This window comes from Aspergillus vadensis (assembly GCF_003184925.1).
Source record: "Aspergillus vadensis CBS 113365 unplaced genomic scaffold BO88scaffold_27, whole genome shotgun sequence".
NCBI classification, from domain to species: domain Eukaryota; kingdom Fungi; phylum Ascomycota; class Eurotiomycetes; order Eurotiales; family Aspergillaceae; genus Aspergillus; species Aspergillus vadensis.
The window spans coordinates 321,166-340,011 of NW_020292065.1; the positions used below are offsets into that span (position 1 = coordinate 321,166).

The window sequence follows — 18,846 nt, forward strand, 5'->3', positions numbered from 1 at the left end:
AGAGGGACTAAATCTGCGGAGCTTTGTGTAATAGTAGGGTTGACTCTGAGCGGGGTGGTCTCTATGATAGTATCTCGGGTGTTGTGTGCGTGGGTACTCTATCTTAGTCTGATTTATAGAGGTGGAGGTGAAGGCTGCAACTACTACTAGTAATTAAATAAAAACAATGTTATGTCAGATGATATTTATATAGTCAATTAGTACTAGCTCATATGAGTAATCTGCGGGATGGATGGAAGCCTGAAGGTTTGATTCAAGCCGTTTAAGTCCGAGTAAGCACCGGTGCCCCTCAGACCGGAGAATCTGACAGGAAGCTCTCTCCTTTCGTAAACATAAGAGAGAGGAAAGCTTCAACGTTGTGATTATCAAAGTTTTGCGAACTTACCTTCGTATCAGAGGCCCTTTCTTTTAGAGTTATCCCAACGATCTACCATCTACTCCCCAGCCCTCACAAAATGGCCCAAAACAAAGCTGCCTGGATTACAGCTCCTACTGAGCATCCCTTCACTATCCGGGAGGCCCCATATCCTACACCAGGGCCCGAGGAGATCGTGATCAAAAATGCTGCTATTTCTATTGTGCGATCAATCCCCTGAGTTCATTGATCTCAGCTAATCTTGATCTCTCGTAGAATCCCGCTGACTGGAAAATTCAGTACGAATGAACTTTAACAGCTATCACTCAGCGTGTAATCAATCTAACAATATCTACAGAACATATGGCGCTCCTTGGCTGAGAAATTGGCCATTTGTTTTGGGCACAGATGTCGCTGGAGTGGTGGTTGATGTAGGCCCTGATGTGGTCCGCTTCACCAAAGGTCAGAGGGTCGTTGCGTAAGTACATTTGCCTGGCTTAATTGAATATCAATTAGATCTGATCTGTTCTGCTCTAGGTACTGCCATTGTCTAGGGACCGGCAATCCCGCCAACTCAGGATTCCAGTTATACACCTTGGTAAAAGAAACCACTGTAGCACGAATCCCAGATTCAACTACCTTTGAGGAAGTATCCGTCCTACCGCAGGCTACCTCGACTGCTGCGGCAGGTCTATTCCTCAAAGATAGCCTTGATTTGCCCATCCCCCCTCCTACCGGTGTGCAGCCGACAGGCAAATCCATTCTTGTCTGGGGTGGCGCATCTTCGGTTGGCGCAACAACAATCCAACTCGCAGTAGCAGCAGGTCTAACAGTGATCACGACAGCATCGACTCATAACCATGAGTTGGTAAAGTCTCTAGGCGCAAGTGCTGTTTTTGACTACAAGTCTCCTACTGTCGTCGAGGACGTTGTCAATGCGCTCACTAATACTGAGTTGTTTGGTGTCTACGACGCTGTTTCTGAACCTGCGAGTCTTGAACTGGTGCGTGCGGTTCTGGACCAGTTGAAAGCAGATGTTAGGACTATTTGTGTTATACCTTACGATAAACCTACGGAACAGTTTGCGCCTATATTCAGTAAGGCTCCTTGTTATAACACCCATATGCTTTTTCGCTCATCTTCACTACATATAACCAGTACTAATAGTCTCTCGTTTAGTCAGTTCGAATTTTCTGACCTTTGACTCGAACAAACATGTCGCGGAGGGTATTTGGAGAAACTTTGTCTTCAAAGCCCTTGAGAACGGACGTCTTCAACCGAAGCCGGACCCTGAGGTGGTCGGAAAGGGACTGGAAAAGGTCCAGGAAGCCGTTGACATCTTAAAGAAGGGCGTTTCGGCTAAGAAAATCGTTGTCACTCTGTAATCGCCGAGAAGCTATCAAGATGCTAAGAAAGTCTTTTAATGCAACCTGCGTTATACAGTATATAAGATTTATTGACAAGTCGAAGAATATATTTGGGTCTACCCAGGAATAGATGAGCCAGGAGCACCCTGTCCCCGCTCCTCCGAATAGTTGTCGAAGAAATTCTGAATCATCAGTCCGCCCGCCGCGTCGAGAAATTCGGCATTAAATGACCCAGGAGCATATCCAGACATGTTATCATCCAGCCCTAATGTATTAGGTTTGAAAGCTTGTTGGTCGTTCGTAGGAAACCAGAGGGCTCGGAAAGACCCCGGTAGCTGGCTGGAAGCGTAGGGAGCCATGTCGCTGGGAACGGCAATTCCATGCCCGTGTTCTACATATATTGAAACGCATCCTTTAGTATATACACTTATAATATGTAGTAGAAGGGTGGTGGGATCATACCAAGTATGTTTTGGAGCACATCTCTAGCTCGCAGGGCCATGTCATGGGAAGAACCCAGACTTCCCAGACAGTTCACCGCGCGTTGGATCTGGCATTTCCAAGTCTGCGCCAAGCTATGTGCTGGCTCGTAGATATAGCACGTCGCCTGGACAAAGCTGGCTGTTAGCAGCCAGCAGGTTGCATACCACGTCAGGCCGCGGCGGCGGTTGCTCGTTGACTCGAGAAAGCTGCAGATGGAAGCAACACACTCGTCTGCCGCGGTGAGACAGGCGGAGACTGGACCTGTAGAGGTGGCCAGCTCGGATTTAGCTGCAATGCTTTGGAAGAGAAAGGGGCGGTTGATAACGATGCGTAGATGGAAAGAACGCCACAGAAGGACTCGACGTGGTATGTCGAAGCGCGGTTCTAGAGGAACGCTGAGCCCAAAATGTGGCGGTAGCTCATGGTACCATGTGTGAATACGCTGTTCTAAATCCGCGGCTTTCTGCTGAGTAGGTAAATGGTGCGTCAATAGCTCTACCTGAACGACATTGGCGATTTTTGCGAGATTCACTTGGGCAATGAGGCATGAGGTGATGGTCGGGCCAGTACCACACTCAGGGAGTTCATCCATATCTACTGCAAGATCGTGGTCATCGACATTAGCTGGTAGATGAACATTCACCCCAACAAGCGAGACGGCTGGTCGGCCAAGGGTCAGCTGGACGCCTGACACGAATATAAAGAGTGTCCACCAGACGCGTCGTCGGATCTCCATCGTGAAAGGAGAAGTACTAGGCATGCCAAATTCTCGGTGCAAGCCAATAGCCAGTGCCATACTCCAGCCTATACCGATTACAATAAAAGCAGCATTTGGCTTGTTGCGTTTCTGCATGTAGTTCGCCATGAGGACTATCGCTTGCACATAACTGAGAGATCCTTTCTCAAGGACATCCATTGACAAATGCTTGCGTGCTTCTTTGAAAAATGGTATATCCACTTTGGTGCCTTGCGAATCTCCGACGAAAGCACCAATGGCGAGTACGATATTGTACAATATGGGCCAAGAACCATCGCGTGGCTTTGCTAGGGCACCTGCTCGGGGTTAGACATTTGCTCATTGATTGGTGTGACGAAGAGCTACCTGAGACCCTGGCCCTAAAGGTTCCCTCATGCAAGATGGGGTATGCTGGATGATAGAAAGCGAAATAATCATCAAGATAGCGGAGTACATCTGCCCGTCTCTGCTGTGCAGTGCAGATGGTCCCACCATCAATATCGTCGTCAAGGCAAGACAGCGGGCTGAAGCTAGTAAGGGGTAAATATAGTGGAAGTGACTGGAGGAATTTGAGGGCCGCTATGCCAGACTGTGGGCCTGTATAGCCGGCCTTGTGCGGGTCGACAGTCAGAAAGCCCATGCCGTCGGTAGAGTTGTCAAAGTCTTGTGACTCGTCGAATTCGTAGTCCTCAGCGTTGCTGGGTTCGGCAAAACTAGCAGGAGGCTGTTCCGTTGCATGAGCAACCTCACTGAGGTGCTTCTGCCTTTGTGGGCCTTGCTGGACAGCAGTGATAGAGTCGTGTTGAGAGCGAACGGTCTGAAGTGCATCCTGGAGATTAACTGATGGAAGATAGATGGCCCATGCCCGTTCCATATCAGCTCTCAAGCGTTCTAACTCATGCAGACGTCTATATAAATGAGCATTGATGAAGTAACCAAATTTGAAGCTAATTATTAGGGCCAACCTTTGTAAAGTAGAAAGACGTTGGGATGGTGAGGAGTAACGACATGATTTGGCATCCCGGCGACAGTTGTTACAATTTTCGTTGCCAGAGCAGCGTATCTTGCGTCGCTTACATTCATCACAAGCAAAGGTCTTCCGAAGAATGCGTCGAGACTGAGAGATGTCCATTGCCACGGGTGTAATTCAAGGGAAGAATGAGAAGTCAATCGTGGCGAACGGAGATTTCCCCGGGCGATGCCAAGACGGCTCCCCGCAGAGTCCGGGGATACCGACATCTACACTCACAACGTTGTTCGATGCGGATTCGATTAGAGTCCTGATTGAGAAGTACACGTATTGTCTATGAGGCATTAAGCTCAAATTTGGCAGTCTAGACGACATGCAGAGGAAGCTACGTGGCAAAAGGCAACGGTTTACCGATCCGGCATCCATTCATCGACACCCGGAAATAGCCCCGATGCGCGACGGCGATAGATCCGTTGCTCTCTGCACGGCTCGGACCCAATGACATATTGCAGATTTCGGACGATCATGCAGGCCATTTAAACAATGAAATCGCTGGCAAGTCTCGGCTGCATTGGACTCCAGTACTCGATTCACACACAATCTGAAGGAATTCATCATGTCTCTCGAAGGAAAAGTTGCGATTGTCACTGGCGGAGCCCGCGGAATCGGCGCCGGCATTGTCCGCAGTTTGAGTGAGCAGGGTGCAAAGGTAATTAGCAGCAAATTATACCTATCTGCAAAACACCAATGTATCTAACATATTCGATGTAGGTGGCATTCAACTACGTCTCCCCATCTTCGCGCGAAGCCGCAAATGCGCTTATCGAAGCGCTCCGACAAGACGGCCATGAAGCCGTTGCAGTTCAAGCCGACATCACCGACCCAAAGGCCCCGAAGATGATCATACAAGCAGCTCTTGATGCCTTCGAGACAGGCCGAGTTGATATTCTTGTGAACAACGCTGGTGCGGGTGACAACCGGCCGCTGGAAGAAGTGACCATGGAAAGCTACATGCACCTGATGGACGTCAACGTGCGAGCGGTGGTCTTCATGACACAGGCTATTCTTCCATACATACCCCGCGGCGGTCGGATTATCAATTTGTCGTCTATATCCTCTAGGGGCGGTTATGCCACCCAGTCCGTGTATGCTGCCAGTAAAGCAGCGGTGGAGGGTCTCACACGGGTCTGGGCAACAGAACTTGGCCATAAATACGGAGTAACCGTGAACGCGGTCAATCCCGGCCCTGTTGATACAGATATGTATCAGGCAGCTGGTGAAGTGCATCTGAAGCGGATGGAGGAGCAGAACAAGAAGGTCCCAGCTGGGCAGCGATGTGGAACCGTGCAAGATATCGGGGACATTGTGTCGTTCTTGGCTGAAGAGAGGTCCCGATGGGTGACGGGAGATGTGATATGCGCTAATGGTGGGATGTTGTATATTTAAACAGAGTCTTGTTTACTCAGGCGAAGATTAAATAGAATTGGTAATTTCATTGTGGTTTTTGACCGAGCTTTTGTCCTAGAGCTACAGGTTAACATCTTCGGGCTTGATACTACGCTTCAGAGATGTGGTCCTTTAGAACAAAACCACCCCGCCATCACGGCAGCAAGGTCGCCGCAACCCCAACATAATCCCGAAACTCATCGCTTCGAGTTGCTCAGCATATTCACTATCCTCCGTGGGGGAGGCCAAGTCTCTGACGAAGCCTGGTGGATACCACCGGGGAAACCCCCGTTGTTTATCACGGCGATAGCTCCGCGAGCCGAGTCCCACAGTCAGGGCTCGTCCCGTATATCGGCCCCAAATATGAGCTCGTGGAAAATTCGACAGCTGCAGAGAACCAATTTTATCTGACTGAGGCCACAACTTATTATGTAGATGTGAATTCAGCATTGGTCAGACCCAATCAACTATCATTCCAAGGGCCCGAAATAGCAGGCACTTTGAATTCATGCTGCCGGCATCAGATAGTAATCATCATCTGTAGATAAGTTCACAGACCCGAATCACCAGGGACTGACTGCTACTCAAGGCTTCAGAGTCAATTATGGCTATATCATAGTGGCTTGCCTCTCGGAAAACATTGGACCGGAACTAGGCAAGAAACTGGGGGGTGCCCATCGTAAACCGATGGCATGAATGCCGAATTGACAGCCAATGCGGGGGCTGTCTCTGGGGTTCTGGGGTAATATAAAACGCCTTTCCTTCTTCGTATATGGTGCTGTTCTTTTTTTTTCCCTCCTCATGCTCTGCTAAGGGGTTCTTCTTCCCATTTCCTTCACAGCTCTCCCCCCTCTTGAGTCACACCCTATTCCTATTTTCATGAATTTTACCCTTCACAAATATGTCGGCTCTCTCAACTGGTTGCCACCGAAAGGTTGCCTCTCAGCAACCTACGTGTGATGAGATTGAATCCGCATCACGCCCAAAGATCCTCACCGAAGCCGATTGCTACTCAGAACTTGGGTTTTCGTTCCCATCTGTTAAGAAATGGACGATAATAATCGTCATATTCCTCGTGCAGACATCCATGAACTTCAATACCAGTTTATACTCCAACGCTATATCCGGAATCTCCGAAGAATTCAACGTGAGCAAGCAGGCGGCTCGTTGCGGTGCAATGATCTTTCTCATCTTATATGCCTTTGGGTGTGAGCTCTGGGCACCCTGGAGTGAAGAAATGGGCCGGAAACCTATCCTGCAACTGAGCCTGTTCCTGGTCAACATATGGCAAATACCAGTCGGTATCGCTCCTAACTTTGCTACCATCATGGTTGGCCGGGCTCTTGGTGGCATCTGTACAGCCGGTGGCTCCGTGACTTTGGGAATGATAGCCGATCTATGGGAACCTGATGATCAGCAGTACGCAGTAGCATGCGTGGTGTTTTCGTCTGTTGGTGGATCTGTTCTTGGCCCTGTGGTTGGGGGTTTCGTAGAAGCATACCTCCCGTGGCGATGGAACATCTGGATCCAGCTTATCTTCGGTGGCTTCGTCCAGCTGGCTCATTTGATCCTCGTTCCGGAAACAAGAACATCGGTCATGATTGACAGGATTGCCAAGCGGCGGCGAGAAAAGGGGGAGAATGTGTTCGGCCCGACTGAATTGACACTGCTGAAGGACCGCTTTTCAGGAAAGGAAATTATGGGGACCTGGCTTCGACCATTCCACATGCTGCTCACCGAGCCCATCGTGCTGTGCCTCTCCATGCTTAGTGGCTTTACCGACGCTCTTATCTTTATCTTCATTCAATCCTTCGGACTCGTGTACGCACAATGGAACTTCAGTACTGTTGCCGTTGGCCTCTCCTTCCTTCCCATCATGATAGGCTACGTTATCACCTGGATCATGGTTATCCCAGTGATCAAACGCAACATTCACGAACGTCGCAGCAAGCCCAACGACGAGAGGGCCCAATACGAATCTCGACTCTGGTGGCTCCTTTACACTGCCCCGTGTCTTCCCATTGGACTTATTGGCTTTGCGTGGACAAGTCTTCCGCAGACACATTGGATTGGCAGCATGTTCTTTTCAGCTTTGGTCGGCATCGCCAACTTTAGCATTTTCATGGCTACCATCGACTACATGATTTGTGCTTATGGTCCCTATTCTGCGTCTGCTACGGGAGGTAATGGGTGGGCTAGAGACTTTTTGGCTGGTGTGTTGACTGTACCTGCGACGCCCTTTTATGAGAGTATGGCAACCCTCAAACTAGATATGTTTGTTTGTATACTGTGCTGACACATGATTTAGATATTGGTGGTGACTATCATTTGGAATATGCGTCGACCATCCTCTGTAAGCAAATTTTGGTCCTGCTGCAGCAAATTACTGATCCAAACTATAGTCTGCATATCCATAATCCTTGTCGCGACGGTATATGTCGTCTACTTCTTCGGACCTACCCTTCGCAAACGATCACCGTTCGCCCAGAAGCTATTGCACGCTAGGACAGACATACACGCAACAATGGAACACAGAAAGTAGTGCTAGCAATACGCTACTTATGGCCGATGGTGTCATTTGGATATGTCGTGAGACATGATACCTGGAGACCTGGCGATAGGTGGTGTACTACTTCCGACTTCGATTTCGTGTATGCTAGCCAGAAATTTTAGCAATGCGACTGTCACAGGAGTTGTCCAGCACTCTCCAGTCAACGTTCCATCTCTCATCTACTGTGGTCACTGAAATAGATGCAGTGAAGCATGATTGAATCATGTACGGGGGTAAAAGTGACATAGCGGAGGGATGCCTTAAAGGGGTATAGCTAGCTCGGTTCACCGAGTAGGCTTGGATGTCCGTCGAAGAAAGTCGTTGCTGGCAATTTATGTTTCATTTTTTATTAAATGAAGAAAGAATAATAATGATGACAACAAATAGCCCAGGAAGGTGACATTTAAGATGTGAAAGATAGTTCATCGGCGCACTAAAGTCTATACCACAAACGATGGATCGCCTCTAGTCAACCGGGCGAAGGAGAGAAATCTGTGCAAACATACTAGTATATCCCATTCCGGTTTCCGCTATTCCCAGTGGTTTTTCAATGGGGTGCTTACTGCCTTGTCACTCCACAAACACAGTGAAGAAGAATGTCAAAAATACCCCATTTCAAGCCCTCGCTCTCATCCAGGTTGCATATACTAGCTTCCAGCCTGCCAAAGACACGGTCTTCCCTTGACCTATACTCCTCCGTGAGAGGCAGAAGCTCGAAAATCCGCTGGCATTCCATCGCCGAATCTCGACTTGGCTGACCGTAATTCTCAAGCAGGATATGCCGCTGTTCGGTAGAACACATCCGCAATGCCTGAATAATAACCCAGGAGCACTTATTCTCCTGTATATCGGTGCCAATCTTCCCGGTCAGATGGTGGGTACCGAATATATCAAGATACTCATTCTGAAACTGGTAAAAGCTGCCCAGCGGGACAAGAATATCCCGGGGTTGCTGGATATTATTGGGCGTGTCGAGTTGTAAATACTGCAAGGCAAGAAGAACTGATAGGTAAAAGCCGTAGTATCCGCCCTTCAACTCGCAGATACTATCATACTCTGCCATGTTCCATTGTTCGGTGCTCCGGTTATCGGAAGCAATGCCGTCACATTCTTGTCCAATTTCAGTCAAGAAAGCAAATTCGTGAAAAGTCTCCATTATTTTGAGATATGCTGGGTGTTTCTGGAAGTGTTGCTTGAGGAGAATGAATATAGACGACTTGAGCAGACATCCGTCGTTGACAGCCTTCATCCCGACTGACGTACGTCTATACCAACACGGCTTGCCTCGACGGGTCAATGAGTTATCCATGATGTCGTCATGAATTAAGATATAGGCTTGGAGCACTTCTACTAGCCATCCAAGTATACTGAGGTCGTGCAACTCCTGTTTCGTTAAAGGACGATCTAGGGTCGATAGACCTGTTTGTGGTACAGATAGAGCGCGAAACATTTTGCCATTTCCTAAGTTCTCGAGAAAGCACTGTTTTGGAAAGCGATCAATCAACCCTGATAGCCCTTCTTGGAAGATGTCTTTTCATGGTATTACCTTCTCAACATGGTTTATTACTTCACCAGATGCCCCATTCGAACCAAAATGCTCCTTAATTTCCTCCACGAGCTCCGAGAGGACAGGGTCAAACTTGCTCCGATCAACTGTAAAGGCCATCATGCCTGGTCGGTCACTCCCGAGTTAAGATACCACTGAAAAATTCCCCAGAATATGTCTCGTTACTATTTTATGGCGAATGAAAGTAGGCTTGATAGCAAACCGTGGTCATGCATCAGTAGTCCCTGATAGTGCTGAAGAATTGCTTATGAGTTGTCAAGCACTCCGTAAAATGCAAGGATAGGGCTCTGTCCCACATCTTCCATGGTCTTGTGTACAGTCTTCCAGACTCTAAAGGGCATTAAACTTTCGGAATGCCTTGACACAACAGGTATTTTGCCGGTTCTTCAGCACACTCACGAGTATCTTGCCCGAACCGTAACAGTTACAAGCTGGTCCCCATATATATCCTGATATCGCTGGAAGGCTGTCCGAGCTACCTTGTAGACATGACATACATAAAACTTACAGCAAGCCTTGATACAACGGGTAGGAGTTTGCCCCAGCAGGAGCAAGGGATTATGCACAATTCATTCACATGCTACTTTATACAATAGAATATACCCGTACTCGCTGACTTACGCATACCTTATCTGCAGCGTATTGTTAAAGGCAATTCTCCCACCGTCACATTGCAGTTATCTTCCAAGTCCTTCATTCACTTCTCAAACATCCTAGCACCCCGCACATGTAATCCTTCAATTGACAAAATGTCGAAAACATACCAGGATCTTGGGCTATGGAATTTGCGGAACGTGGGAGGTTATCAAGTTTCACCCGACCGGTGCATGCGCAAAGACGTGATATATCGTTCGGCCAACTTGGATTCTATTGGGCATCCAGGGGCTCGTATACTTCAGTCACAACTAGGAATTAAGACTATCTTCGATCTCAGAAGCACAGTGGAACACAAAATGCCAAAGGTGCTGCTTGATGGAGCTGTCGTGTCTTTGCCCGCCGTCGCCACCCCTGATCGTGAAACCCTCAAGACCTATTTCGAGGGAATATCTAAATCACCAGCGGAATCAGTCGCTCGCTTATACATCCATACCGTCAATAACTCGATGACTTGTTTCAGAGCTATATTCGAGTATATCAGAGACCATCCCTCATGCCCTGTGCTAGTGCATTGTGAGCTGGGAAAGGACCGAACAGGTGTCTTTATCTCTCTGCTCTTGTTCGTCCTTGGTGTGTGCGAGACGGATATAATCTACGACTACACTTTATCGCAGGACGAGATTAAGGATATTATCCACGAGAGAAAAGCGAAACTTTTCCAAACTGCTTTCATGGGCGGGATTTCGGTTTCACCAATTGCCCTTGAGAATCATTTCAAAGCACTCCCGGGCTCTATGAAGCTGTTTTTTTCTTATCTGAGAGAGACGTATCATGACGGTCGGGGTTATCTATCGTCACTTGGATTCAGTGATGTTGACTATGCCACTATCTACAGCAATCTGACGGAGAATCTCTAACACATTCTGTAGAGTGTAGAAATGGCTTTGAATGACATATACGTTTCGGTCCCTACGTCCTTTCTTTACATCCCTTCTCTACCTCAATAGACTTGGAACCACACTAAGCACAATCCTTTATGCATTCAGATTTTGTTATTCCAATTCACTATCTAAGGCATCATACCATCCGCATATGGCTATCAACCGATGGTCCATATATAACACTCTTGATCCCTTTCCGTGCCACAACATTCTTGAACGCCTCTTCCGCCTTCTCAAAGTCAAACTCATGCGTCACCAAGCCATCAACCCGGACTCGCCCAGAGCTCAGCAGTCCAATAGCCAGCTTATAGTCGCCCGGCCCATACCGAAAACTCCCCTTGAAGGCGATCTCCTTATCGCAGACCATTCCAACCGGAAAAGCCACTGTAGGCTTTCCTAGTCCAACCTGCACAAAAGTACCTCCGGAAGCAAGGATATCAATCCCGCATGCCAGACAGGCTTCTGCCCCTGAGGCATCAAGAACAACATCAACACCTTCAGGTAGACCTGTGAGAGCACGAATCTGCGCTTCATTACTACTGTCCCCCTCAGCCCGTGCTATCTGCATCCGGTAAATATGCGTTGCGCCATAACGACGCGCACATTCTAGTCTCTCCTCCACAACATCAACAGCTACCACCGTAGTAGCTCCAAACGCAGCAGCCACGGCACAGCAAAGTAATCCGACCGGTCCAGCACCAAACACCACCACACTGCGATTTTGCATATCGCCTCCCAAACGACACGCATGCACTGCGACACTCAAGGGTTCAACCAGCGCACCATCACGAAGGGAGACCGTGTCAGGCAGCTTATAGCAGCATTGGGCGGGAACCCGATAATAGGTGCACAGGGTACCGTTGACGGGGGGTGTGGCAGCAAACTGCATGGACGTGCAGAGATTGTATCTGCCACTGCGACAGTACGAGCAAACGTTGCAAGAGATTCCGGGCTCCAAGGCTACACGGTCGTTGACTTTCAGTCCATCGACATTGCTGCCTGTGGCCACGATCACGCCGGAGGACTCGTGGCCGAGAACAAGGGGCTGGGTGACTTCGTATCGACCGAGCTTTCCATGCTGCCAGTAATGGATCTGCGTGAAGACGGTGTGAGAAAAGCATATCTATCATAATTGAGAAGAAATCTTCACGTACATCTGAGCCACAGAGACCGGTGGCTACAACGCGGACAAGAACATCCCGATCGGATTCTATAGTCGGAATTTCGCGCTCAGAGTAGGTGAAAGTGCCGCCCGGGTGCAGGACCAAGGCACGGTTTACCGATAGCTGCGGTGTTGGCATATTGGTACCCTTGATTATGATTAATCGGAGAGATTCTTGTCTATGCATCTATGCACTGCTTTGGTCTAATCTTATAGATCAAATATCGTCTCACATTGCATACGGTTTGAGCGGCGATTGGCCCGGCGCTATCGCCGAACGAATCAACGGTGCCACAGGCTGGAAATATCCCCGAAAGCCCTTCCCCACCACTACCCCACATTTGTCCAGTTGTTCATCGATTCCCCCGCGTCTCGGGGGTATCGCCGTCCAATTTTTGAAGTATGGCAAAAATGAGGCCCAAGTGAATGAGAAATCACATAAATATGGCACTTTCCCAACCCTTTCAAAGGTAAATCCTCCTCCTAGAACGTTGCGCACATCTTAACACAATGGAGATCCTCCAACAAAAGCCCACCAACTACGCCATCCACACCAGCCCAGCCAACGACCTGCGGCTAGTGGAATGCGAGATTCCCAAGATCGCACCAACCGAGTGCCTAGTGCACGTCCGCGCGACCGGCATCTGTGGCTCTGATGTTCACTTCTGGAAACATGGCCATATCGGACCCATGATCGTGACGGGCGACAACGGCCTAGGGCACGAGAGTGCCGGCGTGGTACTGCAAGTCGGCGAGGCCGTTACACGCTTCAAGCCTGGTAAATCCATCACCACCTTACATACGACCACCCACTAACCAGTCCAACCTCCAGGTGACCGCGTCGCTCTCGAATGCGGTGTCCCCTGCTCCAAACCCACCTGCGACTTCTGCCGAACAGGTCTCTACCACGCCTGTCCGGACGTGGTCTTCTTCTCCACACCCCCGCACCATGGTACTCTGCGCAGATACCACGCCCACCCTGAAGCCTGGCTCCACAAGATCCCCGACCACGTTTCCTTCGAAGAGGGTTCTCTCCTCGAGCCACTGACCGTCGCGCTGGCGGGTATTGATCGCTCCGGATTACGACTCGCTGATCCACTCGTTATTTGCGGAGCAGGGCCCATCGGTCTGGTCACCCTACTTGCCGCCAACGCTGCTGGCGCTGAGCCCATCGTAATCACCGACCTCGATGAAAACCGTCTTGCAAAGGCAAAGGAGCTGGTTCCCCGCGTCCGACCGATCAAGGTAGAGAAGGGCGAGAGCTCGGCGGATCTTGGTCAACGGATTATATCCGAGCTGGGACAGGAAGCGAAGCTTGTGATGGAGTGTACGGGTGTGGAGAGTAGTGTGCATGCTGGTATCTATGTATGTCCTCCCTCCCTTTCTCTAATTCACACATATCTTGTGTCTACGGTGATAAGTGACTGACTGATCCGATACAGGCAACCCGCTTCGGAGGCACCGTGTTCGTGATCGGAGTCGGAAAAGACTTCCAGAACATCCCGTTCATGCACATGTCCGCCAAGGAAATCAACCTCAAATTCCAGTACCGGTACCATGATATTTACCCCAAGTCAATTGCTCTGGTCGCTGCGGGTATGATTGATCTCAAGCCGCTGGTGTCGCATCGGTACAAGTTGGAGGAGGGGTTGCAGGCGTTTGATACGGCTAGTAATCCCCGTTCGGGGGCGATTAAGGTGCAGATTTTGGATGATTAAATATTCATAGAGAATAGAGAATTTTAACTGTGTTGACTTGAACAAATTAGCCGAGGACATTAGGTCGTTCCTAGGATCCTTGATGATAGGCTTACTACTCATCAAGTTGAATCAAGGTAGCCATATATCTACGAAACAATCTCCAAATTGCCATGTTATGTACATCCGTCCGCAAAAGTCACCAGAACCACACATACGATCCATCACCATAGACTGAACTAAGATGTCCGACTTCTAGAACTAAGCCTTCGCCTTCAACACTCTCTGCTCCTCCGCCCAAGCAAGCGCACTCTTCCTCACACTCTCCTCACCCACCTCCGAGAAAATATCCACTCCAATTCTAGCTGGAAAATTCATTCTCTGGTGTCGCTCCAGTGACTGGATAGTTGAGAATGCGTCGTCGGGGAGGATGAAATCTGATTAGTGCATATCAGCATATGGGGAACTTTGTTGATGAGGAACAAACTGGGGGTTACCTTGGAAGTTACTCTCGATTCTCTCTGGAGTCACCGACTTGGGAAGCACGACTGTTCCGCGTTGCACAGCCCAGCTGATCAGGACTTGTGCGGGGGTCTTGTTTAGTTTCTTGGCTGTTTCGATGACGAGGGGGTCGTCGACGGCGCTGGATTATCTGTTAGTTGATTGTGGTATGTGAAGATAGAAGATTGGGTGCATACCGGGGAATGTTGTAGATGTTGTTGCCTAGTGGTGAGTAGCCTGCTATCACGATGCCCTGTATATTGTCAGCTTAGTATGATAGCCATGGTGTCAAAGATATAAAGTATCTTACCTTCTGCGTCGACCACTCCAGCAGATCCTTCTGCTGCAGGAACGGGTGAGCCTCAATCTGGTTGACTGCGGGGGTGATCTTTGCTCTATATATGCGATCAGCTTTAACAATACAGACAAGGTACCAAGCTCACTTACGTCTTCAACAACTCCTCGATTTTCTCGCGAGTAAAGTTGCTCACTCCGATAGAGCGAACTTTCCCCTTCTCGACTAGCTTCTCCATAGCAGCCCATGTATCCTTGATCGGAACATCCACGACATCAATCAGACCCGTTTGTTCATTAACGGGCTGGATAGTGGTTGTTGAGTATCTGAATGCGACAGGCCAGTGGATCTAACATTTCTCAGCATCACCTCAACAGCTAGTGGACGCCTCGTCAACATACAAGATACAGATCAAGATAATCGGTCTGCAAATCAGCGAGCGATTTATCCACAGCCTCTTCGACGTTCTCAGGGTGGTGGTGGGTGTTCCATAACTTGCTGGTAAGCTACATATACATGTTAGCGATGTATCATGTACTCTGATTCGGTTTGAGGCATTGCCTACGAAAATGTCCTTCCGCGGAACGCCAGACTGTCTGATCCCATCACCCACTTCCTGTTCGTTGCCGTACACTGCTGCGGCGTCGATGTGACGGTAACCGCATTTCAGGGCTGCGATGACGGCATCGCGCACTTCGTCTTTCTTCGATTGCTATTTGATTGTTAGATATGAAGCAAATTTGTTTTGCGTAAAGGTAATTGACGCACCCAAGTTCCTAGGCCAATGGCAGGCATGTCGTAGCCTGTGTTGAGCTTGAAAGTGCGACCTAGCGCCATCTCGGAAACTTGAGGTGGGATATTGGTTGGTTTGTTGCAAAGAGTAGGAATGTCACACAAACTCGGGGTGTGAACGGTAGAGAGTGATGAATTCGGCAATTAGGCAAAGGTAATAACGAAATACCTATAATCAATCTGGGGCTTCTATCCTTTGAGAACAAGAGTATAGATCGCGTATAAATAATGCTGTTGTCGGAAAAGTAGTAGGGTATCCGGATGCTTTTCCGGGTTATTTTCCGAGCTTCCCATAGGATAATATGTCCAGCGCTGTGGGGTTGAGGAGACCGCCGATTTCCATTGTAGTTATTTTCCCGTGCGAATTCCCCAATGTAATGAGAACAGATATAACACAAAAGCAGGATGAAGAGCTAGGTTTGTCGGAACGACCAAGGTGTTGAAGCATGCCCTCCATATGTTCTGATTATATAAATTAGATGCTCGGCACACGCTATAGTCGCAATGACCATGTCGATAGCAATACAGTAGTCCATGTTATTGAGAGCTGCGCAACTCGCAATTTGGCGTATGTAGAAGGATTATTTAAAGTGTCTCATGGTAGAGAGAAAGCATGATCTACTTGGGTAACTACATATTAGTACCTCGGATAGTCCTCGCCTAGATAAAGATGTTAGTGAAAGAGATAGGGCCAAGCACAGAACAGAAATTAGTACTGACTTATTATAGACCTTCAGTGTCTCCAGTATCAGCAAAGGAGTATAAGCATCTACTTAGTAGTACGAGGATGGAAATTAGAGAATACTAGATGAAATGTTAATTTCATTGATATCATAGCTAATTCAGTAGGGATATATATAACTTATTGGTTGTGGATTAGAGACACGGAGCTTAAGCCCTACAGGTCGATCCTCACTGGATGTTAGATCCAGGAAAAACACATGAATTAGCATGTTCGTAATAATAAGTGGGCAAAGCTATAACATACAACTGCAGTCATGTGATGCGACTAGGAATCTTCAGTATTTTGCAAGAATGAAATCATTGGTCAACATCTCCGCCCTATACTGCAGGGACTCCAAAGTCAAAAGTGGGGAAGAGCCCTGTTTTGCTTCTCCTCGGCATTTGAGAACAGCTCAGGGTCTGGGGAAAGATGGACTTCCCAACAACACCTCTCAGACATCCATTGACATTCCATCTCGATACCCATATTGACATATACTATCTCTTATCTAGAGTATGCTTGATTTCGCTTATTAAAGTCAATTACCTTTAATGTCTCTTCTGTTGACTCTTCGTGACAGCCAAGAGACCGGCTACAGCCAAGGCGGGCTATCCAAGCCAACCAGCCCAACGATTCGCCCACGGATTGCCTCCATCTGCATCCGAGTCTAGACTGGCTCAACCCTGTCGGTCCTTCTTTCCCTCTCCAATCCTGCCTTTCCGGGAAACACTCTCGCGGACCCCGCCGTGGGCGAGTCATCATGATAAGAACCTTCTCCGCGGGGGGGTTTCTAAATCCCCCCATGCATGCATGTCTTTACGCCCTTTATAGATAGTCTGCTGCTTCCCCTCACTTCTCCTCCCAGTGACACCACGCTTGGCTCATCATGCGCACTTCTTCGCAATCTTCTGGTCTCTGTCTGGCCTTGATGGCCATGTCTCTGGCCCTTCCAGCGTCTGCTGAGAAGGTGCTAGGTGCTTACATCTTTGCTCGGCATGGAGACCGCACGGCTAAGGTGCTGAAGGACACGGAGTTGACCGATCTGGGTTACAGTGAGGTCTATACCACTGGTACTTACTGGCGGAGCCGCTACATTGATTCGGACTCCTCTCTGCGGATCCAGGATATCAGTGAAGACATTGTCAAGCTGAGCCAGATCAGTGCCTCCACCCCGTCTGACGATGTGCTGCAGAACTCTGCCACAGGATTCTTGCAAGGAGTCTATCCGCCTGTCGGCTCGTCAGCCAACGAGACCTTGGCTGATGGAACAGTCGTCGACTCTCCCCTGGATGGATACCAGCTGATCCCCTTGTCCATGACCGACTCGGGATCAAACAGCGAGGACACCACCTGGCTGCAGAGTGCGACCGATTGTCAGAATGCGGAAGTCAGCAGCAACAACTACTACAGCTCGTCATTGTATAATTCACTTCTTGATTCTACCACCGATTTCTATCAATCACTCTCGTCGCTATTGAACAGTACCTTCTCCGAGTCTTCGATGAGCTTCAAGAATGCTTACACCATTTTTGACTATCTCAATGTTGGTTCCATTCACAATACCACCAATGTCCCAACAGCCGAGCAGCTCCACCAGGCCTTCCTGCTGGCTAACATTGAACAATACAACCTGGCCTACAACTCGTCTGAGCCCATCCGTGCCGTAGCAGGTGCCATGCTGGCAGGTGACGTTCTTCAAGGCTTGAACAAGACGATCACATCCAAGGGAAAAACCAAGCTGAACATTCAGTTCGGCTCCTACGGCACATTCCTATCCTACTTTGGTCTGGCACAGCTCCCTGCTGCGGATGTCAATTTCACTGGAATCCCTGACTATGCTTCCTCTATGGCCTGGGAATTGGTGACGAACTCGACCTCAAGCGAATTCCCTTCCACTTCTGACATCAGCGTGCGATTCGTCTTCCACAACGGTACACTCAATGAGTCAAAGAATGATAGCCCTACTGAGTACCCACTCTACGGCCGGTCAAGTGCCACCATCCCCTGGTCCGACTTTGAGCGTCTGAGCACGAAGATTGCCGTCACATCGCAGTCGCAGTGGTGCCAGGCATGTGGTAACACCGATGGTCAATGTGCGGCTTACTCGACCAGCTCCAACACTACCTCTACTTCAGCGCCTCAGCAGAAGTCAAGCAGTGGTATCTCCCGGCCGGTAGCGGGTGTTATCGGTGCAATGGTGACTTTGGCGGTCATTCTTGGTGCAGAGGCGCTCCTCCTTCTCGTGGGAGGATTCCGCATTACCAAGAAAGGCGCAGTTGCACAGAACGCAGCTGCTGACGAAGAAGACAAAACAACTTAAGTGAGAACAAAAGCAGTGAGCATGTCTTGTTGATGAGTTGGACGACCATGATTTTATGATGGCTGGGGCATCGTGATTTCCAGTCTTATGCTACTTTTCCACCAATAGCTGACTTCGTATCGGGATCCTGTCCGAGTTGTAATGAGCCTACGTTAGCACTACAGTCGTTATGATAATTTACTAAGTTGACGCTGTCGTCTTTCCAGTATTCTGCGCCGCACCAAATATCTCCTCGTAGCTATTTCCTCTTCCACCTCGGACTCTTTGTCAATAGTCGAACCGGTTCATTTCCGGTAACCACATCTTCAAAGTAGATTGCATCAAAAACTGGGTCGAGGCCTG

At 48.9% G+C, this 18,846-nt stretch overlaps 10 protein-coding genes across 10 annotated transcripts; 6 read left to right on the top strand and 4 right to left on the bottom strand.

Annotated features, from left to right (window-relative positions):
* Positions 1 to 289: 289 nt before the first annotated feature.
* On the top strand, positions 290 to 1,830 carry BO88DRAFT_491029 (zinc-binding alcohol dehydrogenase family protein). The gene is made up of 5 exons (XM_025712826.1): positions 290 to 578; positions 632 to 654; positions 714 to 833; positions 893 to 1,452; positions 1,535 to 1,830. The coding sequence occupies exons 1-5, from the start codon at positions 456 to 458 to the stop codon at positions 1,738 to 1,740; spliced, it is 1,032 nt and encodes a 343-aa protein (XP_025558840.1). The 5' UTR covers positions 290 to 455; the 3' UTR covers positions 1,741 to 1,830.
* On the bottom strand, positions 1,821 to 4,073 carry BO88DRAFT_396200 (putative C6 transcription factor; the record flags this gene model as incomplete). The annotated part of the gene is made up of 4 exons (XM_025705229.1): positions 1,821 to 2,113; positions 2,185 to 3,258; positions 3,308 to 3,849; positions 3,907 to 4,073. 4 exons carry the CDS (start codon positions 4,071 to 4,073, stop codon positions 1,839 to 1,841), a joined length of 2,058 nt encoding a protein of 685 aa, XP_025558841.1. The 3' UTR covers positions 1,821 to 1,838.
* A 177-nt stretch (positions 4,074 to 4,250) lies between these two features.
* Positions 4,251 to 5,357, top strand: BO88DRAFT_472052 (SDR family NAD(P)-dependent oxidoreductase; the record flags this gene model as incomplete). The annotated part of the gene is made up of 2 exons (XM_025711732.1): positions 4,251 to 4,620; positions 4,683 to 5,357. The coding sequence occupies exons 1-2, from the start codon at positions 4,528 to 4,530 to the stop codon at positions 5,355 to 5,357; spliced, it is 768 nt and encodes a 255-aa protein (XP_025558842.1). The 5' UTR covers positions 4,251 to 4,527.
* Positions 5,358 to 6,258: 901 nt separating this feature from the next.
* BO88DRAFT_457557 (MFS multidrug transporter) lies at positions 6,259 to 7,899 on the top strand (the record flags this gene model as incomplete). The annotated part of the gene is made up of 3 exons (XM_025710998.1): positions 6,259 to 7,606; positions 7,666 to 7,710; positions 7,760 to 7,899. The coding sequence occupies 3 exons, from the start codon at positions 6,259 to 6,261 to the stop codon at positions 7,897 to 7,899; spliced, it is 1,533 nt and encodes a 510-aa protein (XP_025558843.1).
* A 568-nt stretch (positions 7,900 to 8,467) lies between these two features.
* Positions 8,468 to 9,574, bottom strand: BO88DRAFT_349645 (FPP/GGPP synthase family protein; the record flags this gene model as incomplete). Its single annotated transcript, XM_025703459.1, has 2 exons — positions 8,468 to 9,388; positions 9,455 to 9,574. 2 exons carry the CDS (start codon positions 9,572 to 9,574, stop codon positions 8,468 to 8,470), a joined length of 1,041 nt encoding a protein of 346 aa, XP_025558844.1.
* A 650-nt stretch (positions 9,575 to 10,224) lies between these two features.
* On the top strand, positions 10,225 to 10,989 carry BO88DRAFT_349447 (tyrosine-protein phosphatase; the record flags this gene model as incomplete). Its single annotated transcript, XM_025703452.1, has 1 exon — positions 10,225 to 10,989. One exon carries the CDS (start codon positions 10,225 to 10,227, stop codon positions 10,987 to 10,989), a length of 765 nt encoding a protein of 254 aa, XP_025558845.1.
* A 160-nt stretch (positions 10,990 to 11,149) lies between these two features.
* On the bottom strand, positions 11,150 to 12,314 carry BO88DRAFT_429100 (NAD(P)-dependent alcohol dehydrogenase; the record flags this gene model as incomplete). Its single annotated transcript, XM_025709120.1, has 2 exons — positions 11,150 to 12,106; positions 12,168 to 12,314. The coding sequence occupies 2 exons, from the start codon at positions 12,312 to 12,314 to the stop codon at positions 11,150 to 11,152; spliced, it is 1,104 nt and encodes a 367-aa protein (XP_025558846.1).
* A 371-nt stretch (positions 12,315 to 12,685) lies between these two features.
* BO88DRAFT_491031 (NAD(P)-dependent alcohol dehydrogenase) lies at positions 12,686 to 13,893 on the top strand (the record flags this gene model as incomplete). The annotated part of the gene is made up of 3 exons (XM_025712827.1): positions 12,686 to 12,953; positions 13,008 to 13,540; positions 13,618 to 13,893. 3 exons carry the CDS (start codon positions 12,686 to 12,688, stop codon positions 13,891 to 13,893), a joined length of 1,077 nt encoding a protein of 358 aa, XP_025558847.1.
* A 161-nt stretch (positions 13,894 to 14,054) lies between these two features.
* On the bottom strand, positions 14,055 to 15,505 carry BO88DRAFT_373316 (aldo/keto reductase family protein; the record flags this gene model as incomplete). The annotated part of the gene is made up of 8 exons (XM_025704268.1): positions 14,055 to 14,309; positions 14,370 to 14,515; positions 14,571 to 14,626; positions 14,684 to 14,768; positions 14,821 to 15,017; positions 15,070 to 15,174; positions 15,234 to 15,380; positions 15,437 to 15,505. 8 exons carry the CDS (start codon positions 15,503 to 15,505, stop codon positions 14,134 to 14,136), a joined length of 981 nt encoding a protein of 326 aa, XP_025558848.1. The 3' UTR covers positions 14,055 to 14,133.
* Positions 15,506 to 16,919: 1,414 nt separating this feature from the next.
* BO88DRAFT_408002 (histidine acid phosphatase) lies at positions 16,920 to 18,697 on the top strand. The gene has a single exon (XM_025707591.1). It carries the CDS (start codon positions 17,071 to 17,073, stop codon positions 18,502 to 18,504), a length of 1,434 nt encoding a protein of 477 aa, XP_025558849.1. The 5' UTR covers positions 16,920 to 17,070; the 3' UTR covers positions 18,505 to 18,697.
* Positions 18,698 to 18,846: the final 149 nt, after the last annotated feature.

Bases quoted from the DNA above. Each gene is read 5' to 3' on its own strand.
- BO88DRAFT_491029 (XM_025712826.1), top strand. From the start codon at position 456: ATGGCCCAAAACAAAGCTGCCTGGATTACAGCTCCTACTGAGCATCCC. The intron at 579-631 runs GTGCGATCAATC...GATCTCTCGTAG, and splicing joins AAAATGCTGCTATTTCTATT to AATCCCGCTGACTGGAAAAT. The intron at 655-713 runs GTACGAATGAAC...CAATATCTACAG, and splicing joins CCCGCTGACTGGAAAATTCA to AACATATGGCGCTCCTTGGC.
- BO88DRAFT_408002 (XM_025707591.1), top strand. From the start codon at position 17,071: ATGCGCACTTCTTCGCAATCTTCTGGTCTCTGTCTGGCCTTGATGGCC.